The sequence below is a fragment of the Protomyctophum bolini genome (assembly GCF_963924005.1).
Source record: "Protomyctophum bolini genome assembly, chromosome: 20".
NCBI lineage: Eukaryota > Metazoa > Chordata > Actinopteri > Myctophiformes > Myctophidae > Protomyctophum > Protomyctophum bolini.
Genome location: NC_137881.1, coordinates 220,724 through 236,266, shown reverse-complemented (window position 1 = coordinate 236,266; position 15,543 = coordinate 220,724). Strand labels below are relative to the sequence as shown.

The 15,543-nt window shown below is 42.9% G+C and overlaps 1 protein-coding gene across 1 annotated transcript; it reads left to right on the top strand.

The window, feature by feature from the left end:
- The first annotated feature begins 1,323 nt into the window (after positions 1-1,323).
- LOC308335000 (large ribosomal subunit protein eL15-like) lies at positions 1,324-14,977 on the top strand. The gene is made up of 6 exons (XM_080791927.1): positions 1,324-1,571; positions 2,769-2,816; positions 3,270-3,322; positions 5,699-5,880; positions 8,141-8,277; positions 12,817-14,977. The coding sequence occupies exons 4-6, from the start codon at positions 5,709-5,711 to the stop codon at positions 13,021-13,023; spliced, it is 516 nt and encodes a 171-aa protein (XP_080648053.1). The 5' UTR covers positions 1,324-1,571; positions 2,769-2,816; positions 3,270-3,322; positions 5,699-5,708; the 3' UTR covers positions 13,024-14,977.
- Positions 14,978-15,543: the final 566 nt, after the last annotated feature.

Here is a 15,543-nt window from a genome sequence, read left to right as displayed (position 1 = left end):
TCACTCAAAATCCCCATACATGGGAAAGACCCATATATGGTGCCCAGGTCTCGTGACATCATCAGTGATGAAGACCCCCGATGTCATAGTAAAAGCGACGTGCTGTCGCAATTAAGCCCATATATGGAGATACCTGATGTCATCAATATTTACATTCTCAACAGGCCTGGAAATGAAGGCCCGGCCCTACCTGGGCCCTCATCAAACCCTGTACACTCAAGACTGGCCCCGCTGTCACTCTTAGATCTCCATATATGTAGCTGACCTGTTCTGACATTCCATATGTTGATCTGACCTCATCAAACCCTGTACACTCTCCTTATAGACACGCTCCTTATATGGCCAGTACAGAATGATCTGACCCCCATTCCAAAGCGCTGTCACCCAGGCGGATGCGTGCATGCGACCTCGCCCTTTAGGGCCCTCAGGCGACTTAAGGCTCATTCATAGTCTGGCTTGTCGGTGGTGAGCTGAAATAACGTTGAGCCGTGGTGAGTAAAAACAGAGAGAAGGGCTGGGGGCGGTGGCGGTGGTTTGCTCTTCACCGCGGCTCGTGATGTCATGTTATGTAGAATGGTTATTACATTTAATGATATTTCACAGTATGTAGAATGGGTACATTTCATTATATTTCATCACAGTATGTAGAATGGGTGCATTTCATTATATTTCACAGTATGTAGAATGGTTACATTTCATTATATTTCACAGTATGTAGAATGGGTACATTTCATTATATTTCACAGTATGTAGAATGGGTACATTTCATTATATTTCACAGTATGTAGAATGGGTACATTTCATTATATTTCACAGTATGTAGAATGGGTACATTTCATTATATTTCACAGTATGTAGAATGGGTACATTTCATTATATTTCACAGTATGTAGAATGGGTACATTTCATTATATTTCACAGTATGTCAATCAATCAATCAATCAATCGTTATTATTAAAGTTCATTTTTTTCCAAGACCGGAACCAAACATTGAGGCCTTGATGTTCCTCCCAGTTGAAGTTAGGCTCGCACCTACTTCCGTTCCAAGATCCTATTGCCCGAAGGGACGGTCGCGCTGTGATTGGTTAGTCACTTGGTTAGTTAATATTTATCATATTATAGACATATTGTCCAAAGACAGATGACGGTTTGTTTTAAACTAATATAAATACGTTTATATGTAATAAAATAAATAGATATGATTTTATATTTATATCGATACATCTATCTTGAGTTTAATTTAATGAACGCGCTGTTGCCTAGCAACCAAGCAGCCAATCCCAGTGTGGGCTGATCCCTCCGGGCTATAGGGGCGTCAGCAGCAACGTTGCAGCAGTGAAAACAAACGGTGGAAGGAACGCTAGCTAACCGTTTAGCGGCGAAACCAACAGACTGTCGCTTTAATCACTTCATTTCAACTTTAAACTCTAACTGCGTTAGGAAGTTAAATTTAATATAAATTACTCAGAATAAACATGGAGACCATTCTGGAGCAGCAGCGTCGCTACCACGAGGAGAAAGAGAGGCTAATGGATGCTAAAGCTAAAGAGATGCTACACAAGAAGAGCACGGTATGCTACATGCTAATGTTTATACTGTTATTACACACACACACACACACACACCAGTTTTATTATTATTATGCCATAATGTCACTTATTACACATGTTGGTTTATTTTGAGAGAGAAATGGAACCAGATGGAATGTGGTTCCATTTGTACACAAACTAGTCAGGCTCCTACTTGGCCTCACCCCCCGAACCCACCTCACCCCTGCCCACTTTGACAGGCTGGGATGGCTTAGGGTCGACGACAGAGTACAGCATCTTGCAATGGGTCTGTTCCACAAGATTCGATACACCACCAAGATACCCATGTACCTGTCTAAATACTTCCTTAATGTAAACGAAGTCCACACCCACAACACTAGCCCCATATGTGCCCTCTCCCTACGCGTAGGGAGAGGGCACATATGGGGCTGCCACAACACCAGAGGGAGTGCAACAAACCATGTACAACCCAGGTTCGGCACAAACAAGGGACTAAATTATTTTCGCTCCTATGCCACCAAAATGTGGAACGCCCTACCAACAGTCATTAAGACATGTGAATCCCTTGACTCCTTCAAAACCGCTCTCAAAGGGCACCTACGGACGGCTGCAATTCGAAACTGGCCTCTGTAAAATCTGAATCCCCCCCACCGCCCCCCCCCTTTTCCCCTCACTGTATATGACATGTATCCTTTCCCTTTTTGCCTCCTACATGATGAATTCCTGTTCTGTTCTTTGACTACATAGAAGTGTCTATTTGTATGTCTCTAAATGTTTTGATGAATTGAACAATGTGGACCCTGTTGTAAATAAGTGTAATGCTTAATTGGGTCGTCCACTCACAGTTGACAGTCTCTGTATTGAGTTTGTGCTTAAAATGTACTGTAATTCTACAAACTGTTAATAAATATTTCAATCAATCAATCAATCAAAGAGTTACAGAGCTGTAAGTGTCCATTTGGTTCCATGTGTTACACTCTCAGAGTTACAGACCCATAAGGGTCCATTTGGTTCCACATGTGTTACTCTCAGAGTTACAGACCTGCAAGGGTCCATTTGGGGACCGCTTATAGCTCTGATCCATATCCTTCTAGAGCTATGGAACAGAGCTAGACCGCTTACAACCTTTACGACAGTGTGTGGGTTTATAAATCCGTTACGTGTGTGTGTGTGTGAGATAAACATTGAACTAATAAAACATATTTCCATTATTTTCAGCTCAGAGAACAGATCAACTCAGACCATCGAACCAGAGCCATGTTGGATGTAAGCACTAGCAGCAAAATATCTATTATTTAATATGGAATTAATGCAGAATTGAGCTCAGTTAATATCACACACTGAGCTTGTAGATCTGCTATTTTAGAAAAAAATCAAGAAAATGTGGTGGATGTCTTTGAATTTATATATATATATATATTCTTTCAGAGGGAATGTTTTTTAATGTCTGGAACGGGGGTCCCTGGAACAACATATTTTCAGATGGGGGTCGGCGGCCAATTATTACATATATTTTTGGGGGTCCTTGACATGAAAATGAATGTGGAGAACGGCTGACATACAAACATGGTTTTTCAGAAAACTGTCAGAATTTAGAAGGCATTTGTAGAATCATTCTCGGGCTAAATGGGTTAATGTAATATAGATTATAATACGTTCTATTATAAATGCATCCATCGTAATAATATGTTTAATCATAAATGTTTCCATTCTGTACAGAGATACATGGAGGTGAGCTCCAGTCTCAGGGATTCCTACGAAGACAAAGACGGGTAAGAGACTAAACCCTAACATTACAGTACGGTACAGTACAGTAGGTTTTAGGTTTATTTATTTAGCACGTAGTACAAAAAAATAGACAATAACATATCAAAGAACAGATGGTTTAACAGATTAAAAGTTAATTAAGAACAATACAAAAGTCTACAAAACACAGACTGCACAAAAAAGGGAAATAAACAATACAACACACAAACGCACAAAAGAAAATATAACACATCAAAGTAAATCATGTAATCTACAGGGAGGAATAAATAAGATATTTCGTACAGTACAGTACAGTACACTACCATGACCATTCCTACGAAGACAAATAATAATAAATAAATAATAAGCTAGCCGTGTGTGTGTGCGCGCTGTATGGTTTACGTCAAGTCACGAAATCACTTGTTGCTGTGGATCGCTATGACACAGCGCTATGCTGGGACAGTCACAGAACAGATTAGTTGCAGCTCAGCATTGATTTGTGTGTTCCAGATAACCAACCTTGCAGAGCATGTGAGCGGAGCGGAGCGGCCGATAATTCCGCTCTTCGCTCTCGACGGCTTTTGTTACGCTCGCTCCGCGCTCACGTTCATCTCTCCCCACGCCGCTCTACGCTCGCTCCGCGCTCACTTCAAAATCCACCCGCTCCGCTCCTCGCTCCGCTCCGCTCGCGCTCACATGCTCTGTGCCAATGTTCCCCCTAACGTGCGCACATGGCCAAATGCTCTCGCGCACAACTGAAATCTGTCGCTGGTGTAAAAAAAAGTTATCTTTAAAAGAAAAAGGTGTTCCCCCCGAGTATCATCTACATTACAGTAATAATATCTATCCCGAGTCGACATTTGCCCACACTTTATTTCTATTTACAGTTTTATTTAGATTACACAGGCGACTAGGCGACAGACAGGTCTCCTCCCCTCCTTTTTAGACTTGTTGTTCTCCTCTCCTCTCCTCCTGTGTATACTGCGCCGTCTGCGGGGCGAGGAGGACCTTAGGTGGAGACGTAACGAGCAGGCAGCACTGCAGTCAGTGCTCACTGCTCAGTGTTAATGAAACCCCAAGAACCAGATAAGATCGCGTTGCGCCTTGGACCCGTGTGTTGATGGGACATTTAGATTTAAAAGGCGAACGGATGGAAATGTGTACAAAAGCACAGCTGTGCGCAACAAGGAGAGAGGGAATAGCGTTAGCGTCGCATTAGCTGGTTAGCTAACGTTGTTATCACTACTACAGCACAACAAGCCTCCAGTCCAGTGTACTTGTGAATTAAACTATAGTAGTTGACACACCAACAAACTCGGTCTTAGTGTGTGACTGTGTGACTGTGTGTGTGTGTGTGTGTGTGTGTGTGTGTGTGTGTGTGTGTGTCCCAATAAAGTTTTTAGGAGAGAGGCAATGATTGATGTAAACTGCTAGCCAAGCTTGCACAGTGCCGTGCCGTGTGCACTGAGCGGCTCGGAGCGGTTCGGAGCGGAGGACAGTTCTCGCTCCGGAAGTCAATCTGACCCATTTAAAAACCCGCTCCGCGCTCACGTCAAAATCCCCCCGCTCCGCTCCTCGCTCCGCTCCGCTCACATGCTCTGCAACCTTGTGAATAGTCCTTATTGCTCTCTTTTGCAAAATGACAAGTCAATGAATTGATGTTTTGTAGTTGCTACCCCATACCTCAGCACAGTAATGGAAATATGGCAAGACTAAGGAACAGTAGAGGGTGTGAAGTGACTTAAGATCTAGAACCAGTTTTGCTTTATTTATGACTGCTATACTTCTAGCTACTTTATATTTTACGTTTGTGATGTGTGTTTTCCAGCTAAGCCCATCGTCAATAAATTGTCACACCTAGAAATTTGTTTTCGTGCACCCGTTCAATAGCAACCCCATCTATTTGGATAGGAGTGTTAGTAGTAGTAATATGTGTGTAATATGATAATGATATGATAACTGTACTGGTGGATATGATACTGTATAGATGTATATGGAGGTGCCACACTAAAACCGTGGATTTTAGTTTGGCGTCGATTGAGACAAAGTTGGAAACCACTGGAGAAGCTTGCTAGGATTTGTGTGTGTGTGTGTGTGTGTGTGTGTGTGTGTGTGTGTGTACTCCTGCTGCGCAGCAGTGTGTGTCAGACCACTAGATGCTCAGTGAGACTCGATCAACGAGCATAAATGACCTGAGTGAAGCATTTATTCTCCCACACACACACGCTGCCTCACACACACACTAACCCTTTACACTCGACAGTTAAAGAGCTAATTAGGGTCCATTTGGTTACCAACTCCATTTAGCTGGGGACCACCTGGAACCCCCTCAAGGACCACTGGTTTAAGCGTTTAAGGTGATGTTTGGATGATACTGATGAAGATGTTGTCTATTCCTGCAGATAAACCAAGATGGGAGCGTACAAGTACATGCAGGAGTTGTGGCGCAAGAAGCAGTCGGACGTGATGCGTTTTCTGCTGCAAGTCCGTTGCTGGCAGTACCGCCAACTGTCCAACCTCCACAGAGCCCCCCGACCCACCAGGCCCGACAAGGCCTGCAGGCTGGGGTACAAGGCCAAGCAGGGTGAGTGTTTACTGGGTCTGTAGGCTGGGCTACAAGGCCAAGCAGGGTGAGTGTTTACTGCGTCTGTAGGCTGGGCTACAAGGCCTAGCAGGGTGAAGGCTCATACATAGTCTGGATTTACGGTGGTGGGGTGACCACCGAACTACAACATGACGTCACGAGCCATGGTGATCAGCAAACCACCGCCACCGCTCAGGCCCTTCTCTCTGTTTTTACTCACCACCGCTCAGCGTTATTTCAGCTCCGGTGATCAGCTCACCACCGAAAATCCAGACTATGAATAGGCCTTAAGGCCCTCATTTATCAACCGTGCGTTCGCCAAAATATGGCGAAAACATTTTCGACATTTACCATTTCCGGCAAAGCTTGAAATTGAACGTGACAACGTTCAAAACCCACATCTGCTCCGCAGCTGGCGTACGCTTTTTCCTTGGCTGTTTTTCTGTCTTACACAAGCGGAGCAGCATTGTCTGAACTGCTGACACGCTGTCACAGGCATCTAAACATATGTTTTCGCTCCTAAAATGTTAATATAAAACGGTATGTGTATGTAAAAAAAAGGGAGAGATTTCAAACTTTACAAGTAATTAAAATCGTGCAATTAAAAACAATATATCATGTTTACAATGTATTAGTTTGTGCTTAATCAAACAGTGCTTTACTGGCCTTGTTATGCAAGCGCACTTGTGAGATGATTTTGGAGCGCATGCGGTGATGCGGCATATGTGATTATGATATTATTTTTAAAAAGGCATAAATGGACTGCACGCCTTTATTTCCAAGTGACGATGACAAGCATACAGCTTGCCTATTTGTAGTAAGTACTAGCAGGCTATAGGCGTAAGGGGCTTAATCATTCACCATTTAAATAAGTGCTTAGACAGGTTTTGACAGTTTTGACAGTTCAGATAAAAGCGAGATCATTTTCGGGGCTCGGGAGGACGGGACCGCGGCGTGCGTCGCCAACACATACCAGCACACATGCAAGCGGCAAGCCTTCATCCATATGTTTATGATTCGTTCATCAATGATCAAATCAGAAATCACTACATAAACGTTGATTATGACTGCCTTGACGACATGATAGCCTCTCTCATGCTGCATGAGAGAGCTAGGCTATCATGTCGGCAGTCACCTACAGGACTTTAATATCACAGCAGTGCGCAGTCTTCGCCGTGCACTGCGCACGAATGGGTAAAATTAATATAGGCCAGCCTACAAACTAATTCCATTCATGGCGATCAATCAATCAATCTTTATTTATATAGCACATTTTTCAGGCAGTGAGTGCAGTTCAAAGTGCTTTACAGTAAGAACAAAAAAGTAATAATGATAAAAATAATATATATATATACATATACATACACATACGATGCGATACGATGCGATGTCGATGTGTCATGTATATGCGTGCATGCGTGGACATGACAGCAAGGCAAGCGAGAGGGAAACAGACAGGGTAGGCCTACAACTTTATTTAATTCATGCAGGTGTTCGTTCTTTATTTATTTAACAAGACACCAGTTAGTTCGGCTTGCAAGTTGCGTGTGCGTCTGTGTGTGTGTGTGTGTGTGTGTGTGTGTGTGTGTGTGTGTGTGTGTGTGTGTGTGTGTGTGTGTGTGTGTGTGTGTGTGTGTGTGTGTGTGTCAAGAGAGGGGGGTGTGGGCAGCAAGGCACGGGAGAAACGTATTTTTTCCTGTAACCCTGGTTACCAAACTTACCAGCCGTCGTATTGCAATTGTTCATGTCGCAAAAACGAGGGCGAGGCTTGATTTCATAGGGCGTGCCAGATAGATTTCAGCCGTCACATTTGTTAACGTCAGAACGAAATTAAGGAAGGATCAGCTGTTTGCGATCACTTTATAAATGCCGTGGCGAGTGGCCGTGGGTGTACTACGAAACCTGCACTCGAATCTGTGGCAGATTTTACACTTGATTGATAAATGAGGGCCTAAGTGTTTACTGGGTACATTAAGGTCTGTAGGCTGTTTTTAACTCATCTTTGCTTCTGGGAGGTCCCTGGAACGACATATTTTCAGATGGGGGTCGGCGCCCATTTAAATAGTTTTTGGGGTCCTTGACATGAAATAGTTACAAATGATGTAGAATGTGGTCCTAAATGGGTTACTGTGTTCTATTCCAACAGGCTACGTCATTAGCGTATGTTTTCCTTTTTTCCAACAGGCTACGTCATTAGCGTATGCTTTCTTTTGTTCCAACAGGCTACGTCATTAGCGTATGTTTTCTTTTGTTCCAACAGGCTACGTCATCTACCGTATCCGCGTGCGCCGTGGCGGTCGTAAACGCCCCGTGCCGAAGGGAGCCACCTACGGCAAGCCCGTTCACCACGGAGTCAACCAGATCAAGTTCGCCCGCAGCCTGCAGTCCACCGCTGAGGTGAGTCTGACCCTAACCGGTTAGTCGACCGTTAAGAAACATCCGGATATTATTATCAGCTTTAACGGTTAATTTGCATAATAATAAATGCGTGTTGCTCTTTATTTTAGATCGTTTTTAGTAATAGTACAACATAAACATTACAGAGACTGTAGTTGTCACTGTACAATACTTTAAAACAGTTGTCATGTTGCACACATGCCTAAAATTGCTCTTATTTGCGCCGCCCAGCTTGTCACACTCCAGGCTGCATGAACAGCGCTCTGGCTCTGTTTTCTGCCCCCTCAATGTCCCCGTTCTCTGTTGTACTTCAATGGCTAGTTGGCGACAAGCCTACAACGGTAGCGTTGCGGTAGTCAAAATGTAAGCGAGTGACAGGCTGACAGCGAGACGAGATTAACACATGTCGACCGTATCAATGCAGAGACCTACATTATTAAATCCATTATTGGCCATTTGGCCTGGAGGGAGAACGTTTACAGCCGCTGTCGCTTCCTCCTCAACCTCCTCCTCCTATCCGTCTCCCGAGTCCCCACACTAGCACGGCTTACGGCTATCAAGTTAGCCATGTGCTATCGATGTTTGAGGGTTTTCTCGTCAGCGAAAAGTCAACAAACAGAACACGGTGACATGCATGCTGATCTTCCTTAATAATAAAAAAAGGCTTAGCCCATGCGTCCAGTGGCTTTATAGGTATAGGTTGCTTAGATCTGGACTGGATTTATTTATGTTTTGGACTAGAACCGGCGGACCTCTGTACTGTAGACACGCAGATGCATGCATCATGCAGATGCGAATATGCGATGCGTTGTTTATTGATGATTAAGCCTACAACAATTTATATTGTTAAATGTTGCTTTTTAGTTTGTCTTTTAAAAAGGAGCATAAATAAATGTATACCATTCGTCTACCAACTTTAATTATGCAGCCTATACATCATGCATATTACATTTGGGGTAGCGGTAGCCTATTAAAAAAGAAAATAAATCAACCACTATCCGTTAATGACCCGGTTAATCCTATCGGCTAACCGGCTGGGAAACTATCCGTTACTGACATCCCTAGTAGTAGTGTGGACGTACACACAGCCTGCAGTCCACCGCTGAGGTGAGTCTGACCCTAACCTGGGATAGTGTACAGTAGTAGTGTGGACGTACACACAGCCTGCAGTCCACCGCTGAGGTGAGTCTGACCCTAACCTGGGATGGTGTACAGTAGTAGTGTGGATGTACACACAGCCTGCAGTCCACCGCTGAGGTGAGTCTGACCCTAACCTGGGATAGTGTACAGTAGTAGTGTGGATGTACACACAGCCTGCAGTCCACCGCTGAGGTGAGTCTGACCCTAACCTGGGATAGTATACAGTAGTAGTGTGAAAGTTTTTCAGATGTAGTTCATTTGGAGCGTTTGGTACTGTGGACTGAACTGAAGATGGACATCTAACATCGTTTAGTCAGACGGGACGAGACAGGACATCGTATCGTTGGTACTAAACGTAACGAGGAAGAGGTTTGTTAGTTTCTGTGCTGAAGGAAAACCAGTGCTATTACCATCTCTATTGCTGTGTTCACACTACACAGGCAGATGCAAAGACGTTAATTCTCAATTAGCTGCAATTTGCAACTGTAGGGTTTTTTTTAATAATGGGATTAATCTAGAGTTTCAATACCTTCCATTGACTCCCCATTCATCCAAACTGCATCTGCGATCTGCTTAAACGTTAAACTCACCAACGTTGCAGCTGTAGGGGAAGGCTTGAATTATCCTCTTTCAATCCGTAGAGCTTTTGTTTCTTAAAAAATCCACCGTAGAGTGTAGACATGTTATGAGCTACTTCATGTCAAGAAATTCTGTGCCGGTGTGTTGGATTTTGGAAGTCACTGAACGGCCCTGCGTTCCACCTGTTTAGAATTTGCACATAATGCAGGAGGCAGCAGCGCGACCCCATAATAAAAATGAGTGCTGCCAAACTGCAACACTTTGAAAAATAAAAAGAATCACCTGCACAGAATTTATTGACAGAAAGTAGCTCATCATAACATGTCTACGTGGATTTTTATGAAACAAACCCTTTGCAGATTGAAAGAGGATAATTAAAGGTTTCCCTACAGCTGAAATGTTGGTGAGTTTAATGTCGTTTAATACAAGCAGATTGCAAAAGCAATTTGGATGAATGAGTTGTCAATGGAGGGTATTGTGGGGCACGGTGGCACAGTTGGTAGTGCTGTCGCCTCACAGCTAGAAGGTCCTGGGTTCGATTCCCGCTCGGGGCGCCGTGGGTGCTGGCGGCGTGTTTCCTCCTCCGCGTCATCAGTGCCCATACCCGAAGGCGGGGTTGGCGAAAGGGCCTTTCTGTGTGGAGTTTGCATGTTCTCCCTGTGTCCCCTAGGGTAGGTACCCTCACAAAAACATGCAGTAATCCTGGTCTCTAAACTGCCTCCCCCTGGCCAGCTAGGGCGCCTGATGGAGGGGAAAGGAACTGGTTGGAATAACGTGTTCCTTCCACGCGCTACGTCCAACCAGGGAAACTCCCCCCTGTCAGGTGTAAAGGAGCAACTTCGACAGGAAAGGAAGCATGAGTTAAGTCCGTTGCTCTCCCCAGGTTGGCGGAGGGTGTGTAGAGCCCAGGATCACATTAGATGATTGACACAGGGGTGAAAAATTGATTCATCCATTATAAAAAAATATCTAGAGTTGCAAAACTGCGGCAAATTTTTAATGGAAATTGGAAGCCATCGACATGAAGATGCAAAGTTACAAAACATTGAGCTGGTTTACAAATATACAGAGCTTTATATCTGCCTGTGTGAACGCAGCATAACACGATGGAACAGCAGCCTGTGATGTAGGAGAATGGTGTAAAACTGTTGCACACGTTTCGACATAATATAGTTCTTATATTCTACATTATATAAACCTGTATTGTGTCAAAACGTTGGGGAAATAAAAGGTAGTGGTTTCATTGTGGCTACGAGCTGACCTTCAGTCAAATCGCTGCTGCTGGTCACTAAACTAATCTTCAAATTTCTATTTCTATAGCGGATCTACAAGCTCAGTGTGTCACATTTTGACAGTGTGAGCTTGTAGATTTTCAGCTTTTGCTACTTTTGCAGATGAGATTAGATTTGTAGATTTAGTTTTTGTGGAAGTGCTTTAATGTGTAAATATTGAACCGATGAAAAGTATTCCATTTCCCGTTGGCTTCATTTTCCCATAGCTTTATTTGAATGGCTCTGAAGCTGGAGTGCAGGGGACTGTTGCTGTGGGGACTGGTTGTGCACAGAGCCCATGGGACTGTCTGTGTGGGGCTGGTTGTGCACAGAGCCCATGGGACTGTCTGTGTGGGGACTGGTTGTGCACAGAGCCCATGGGACTGTCTGTGTGGGGACTGGTTGTGCACAGAGCCCATGGGACTGTCTGTGTGGGGCTGGTTGTGCACAGAGCCCATGGGACTGTCTGTGTGGGGCTGGTTGTGCACAGAGCCCATGGGACTGTCTGTGTGGGGCTGGTTGTGCACAGAGCCCATGGGACTGTCTGTGTGGGGCTGGTTGTGCACATAGCCCATGGGACTGTCTGTGTGGGACTGGTTGTGCACCGTGGTGGGCAAGAGTAACTGACATTCTGTGTTATTCCTGTGGTTCTATAGGAGCGTGCTGGTTGTAGAAGGTTCATGTCAAGGTGTTTGACAGTATTTTTCCTGTCTTCCTAAAGAAGTGTAACTGACAGTATTTTTCCTGTCTTCCTATAGAAGTGTAACTGACAGTATTTTTCCTGTCTTCCTATAGAAGTGTAACTGACAGTATTTTTCCTGTCTTCCTATAGAAGTGTAATTGACATTGTGTATTTCTTCGTATCAGGGCGTGCTGGTTGCATGGCTGCACTGTAGTTGCTAAACATTACTACATAAAGAAATGTGACACCTGGAGTCATAACTACTACATTAATACATACAAGAATAACTAAATGAATTGGACAGCCAACCAGTGCTGCACCATTCTGGCTCACATTTAGAAATTAATCTAAAATCTAGATCTCAATCTCAATCAGATTAATTGTGCAGCACTAGCTGGTTGTAGAGGGCTGCTGATGAGGTGTTTTTGTAATCCTATCTTCCTTTGGCATTGATAAAAGGATAGGCTTTGAAAGATTTTATCCATCCTTGCATGGATTACAGTTCTCATTCGCCACGACTGATTTCACTCATTTGGATTCCAGAGAAAACCAGCAGGTCTTCTGTGACTCCATGCTGCTGCGCACCGAGAATGGCAGATCTAGCTTGTAGATCAGCTATATTTTCGGTCATTAGTTAGTATTTGACGTGATCAAAACTAGCAATAGAATAGAAACATCTCTCAGAAACACGAATGGTCTCACACAAAATGTCATGAGTTCTTCAGCTGGTCGGCCTAAAACCTCATTACGTTATCGGTCTTGAGATTAAATGTTTTATTTATTCCATGAGAGGTATAACTGACACTGTGTTTTTCCTGTCCTCTCATTGGTCGTAACTCGCACTGTACTTTTCCTCTCCTCCAACAGGAGCGTGCCGGGCGTCACTGCGGCGGCCTGCGCGTGCTCAACTCCTATTGGGTGGGAGAAGACTCCACCTACAAGTTCTTCAAGGTGATCCTGATCGACACGTTCCACAAGGCCATCCGTCGCAACCCCGACACCCAGTGGATCACCAAGGCGGTGCACAAGCACCGCAGAGACTCCAGACCTCTACATATATTTTCTGTTCACTGAAGAGCAGCAACTGCCAATTAATTTGTTTATAGATTCAAGCTTGCTTTGTCATTCTTTCCAACTGCAGCAGCAGGAAAAAAAAACTATTGTTTCTCCTAGTTAAAAGACAACACAGGCTCATACAAGAATAAATATATCAAGTGCAAGACAATACTCTGAATATAAATACGTCATAAAAAAAGGTTTATACAGCAGAATGGATCTACAAAGACCTTTATATAATGGTTTAAACGGCTTCAGTTCACAATCCTTACACTGCTGATGGTGAAAAAGCCTTTACCTCTACACTTTATTTTCTGTGGTTTGGTTTCCCATTCAATTCAAACTACCAGTTTGATTATGTTGTACATCAAACGGAAAATAATTTAAAGTTAAACTAGAGTGTTAAGATGTGACCAGAAGGAAATTAAAGAAAATGTATTCCTGCTCATTGGACGTCCAAAAATTATAAATTCAAGAAATCCAATTTCCAATGAATGTTATCGGTCGGTCACTAGCTTTCTGTTTCTCTATCACAGTTACTGACATGTGGATGAAACAGCAGACGCAGGACATCGACTCTGCTTTGGACCCGGAGAGCAAAGACCGCTCGGCTGAGAAACTGCAGCCGCCGTCTGTGTCCGTGAGCCATCACCAACACCACTGAGGGGAGGAGATTGTGTTTTCAGCCAGGTTGGCATTTAATGCTCCTCCCACCTCCGGTGAACTCTCACATTTCTGACATTGAGGCACAAGAACACTTTGGTCACTTTTATTTTTTTTATATAAAGTATATTTATTGTTTTTTCACTTGGGTGACTTTGTGAGTGTGTGTTGGTGTTTCTCGCTTATCAAATCAAGGAGACAACAAGAGAAACAAGACTACAGATATGTAGTAATGCCCCATTTAGACTGCAGTCACAGCCAGTCAAATATTTTCCCCCGACCGTTCACACTGCATCTGCAATGAGATTTGAATCAGACTTGAAACCACCTCTGAATGTGGCTCAAGTCGCATTTGTAAAAATCGGATTCCAGTCTGGATGTGGCACGGATCTGATTCAGATTCTTTTTTTTTCTTCTCAAAAACGTTTGAAGCGCAATTAATAATTTGTTAATAATAGTAATAATAATAATAATAAAACTTTATTTGTATAGCACCTTTCATGACATGAAATGCAGCTCAAAGTGCTTTACAGAGCAATGGAGAAAAAAAAGAAAAGCAAGGCAAAGACATTAAAAAACAAGCAGTAATGCAATACAGTGAGGACATGAATAACAAAAAATAAAAGATCAATTAAAAGCAATGTTGTAGAAGTGGGTCTTGAGCTGTGCTTTAAAAATGTCTACAGAGGCTTCCTGAAGAAGGCACAGTGGGAGCTTGTTCCATGCCGTCGACCCGTAGAAGCAAAAAGCTGCTTCCCCGTATTTTTAGAGGTTTGGGCTGTGTTAACATCATGATAACTCCAAGTGTTGGTGAGATTCATACCTCCAAATATAGTTGCTCTGTGGATTTATTTTTAAATTCACGTCTCCCCAAGAATCTCCTTTAGTCATACATATATATTCTTTTTAATCTATGGAGCAACTATTGGACAACAGACACGAATATGTGTAGTTACATTGTGGCATGGAAACCACACAGCTCAAAGCTCCACCAATAAACATAATATGTCTTTGCACTTTAAGTAATCTGGTGTGGTGAGTTATTATGAATAATAGTCAGGTTTTCTTTTTCTTTCTTTTCAGTTAACCCATTTAGGCCTGACGTCGAAGTTAAAAAAATGTCTGAAATACCTCATGTTTCTCTATCAGTGGTGCTCAATATTTCATGTCGAGGACCCCCAGAATTATGTGTATTTGGCCGCCGACCCCCATCTGAAAATATGTTGTTCCAGAGACCTCCCCAGAAGCAAATGTATGAGTTAAAAATGTTCCCTCTGAAAGAATATATATTCAAAGATTTGCACCACATTTTCACGATATTTAAAAAATAGCAGACCTACAAGCTCGTAGCGCTGCACTCGGTGCTGTGCTATGAGCTTGTAGATCTGCTATTTTTCAACGGCTAAAGCATAACATAATGCTTAAAACACCAAAGGGGTTCCCGCCCAAAATGGGTTAAATATTGGTCCGGGTTGCGTGGTCCGGCTTTTATTTGCTACCTGGCACATTCTTATTAATAAAAATAAATATTTTATTGTTTAATTAAAGAATATAACATTATTTAATACAACTATAATACATTTCAACATTTTATTACTAAATTATATAATATTATTTAGGGTTAGGGTTTTTTATAATTGTATAACACTATAACAATAATATAAGTTTGTGGTCCGTCTTTTTGTTTGATTGATTGAAATATTTATTAACAGTTTGCAGAATTACAGTACATTTTAAGCACAAACTCAATACAAAGACTGTTGACTGTGAGTGGACGACACCATGAAGCATTACACTTGTTTACATCAGGGTCTAGTTACTAGTAAGTACCTATAGCCTAGGGTTACAGTAACGATAGTAAATGTTTGGATTTAA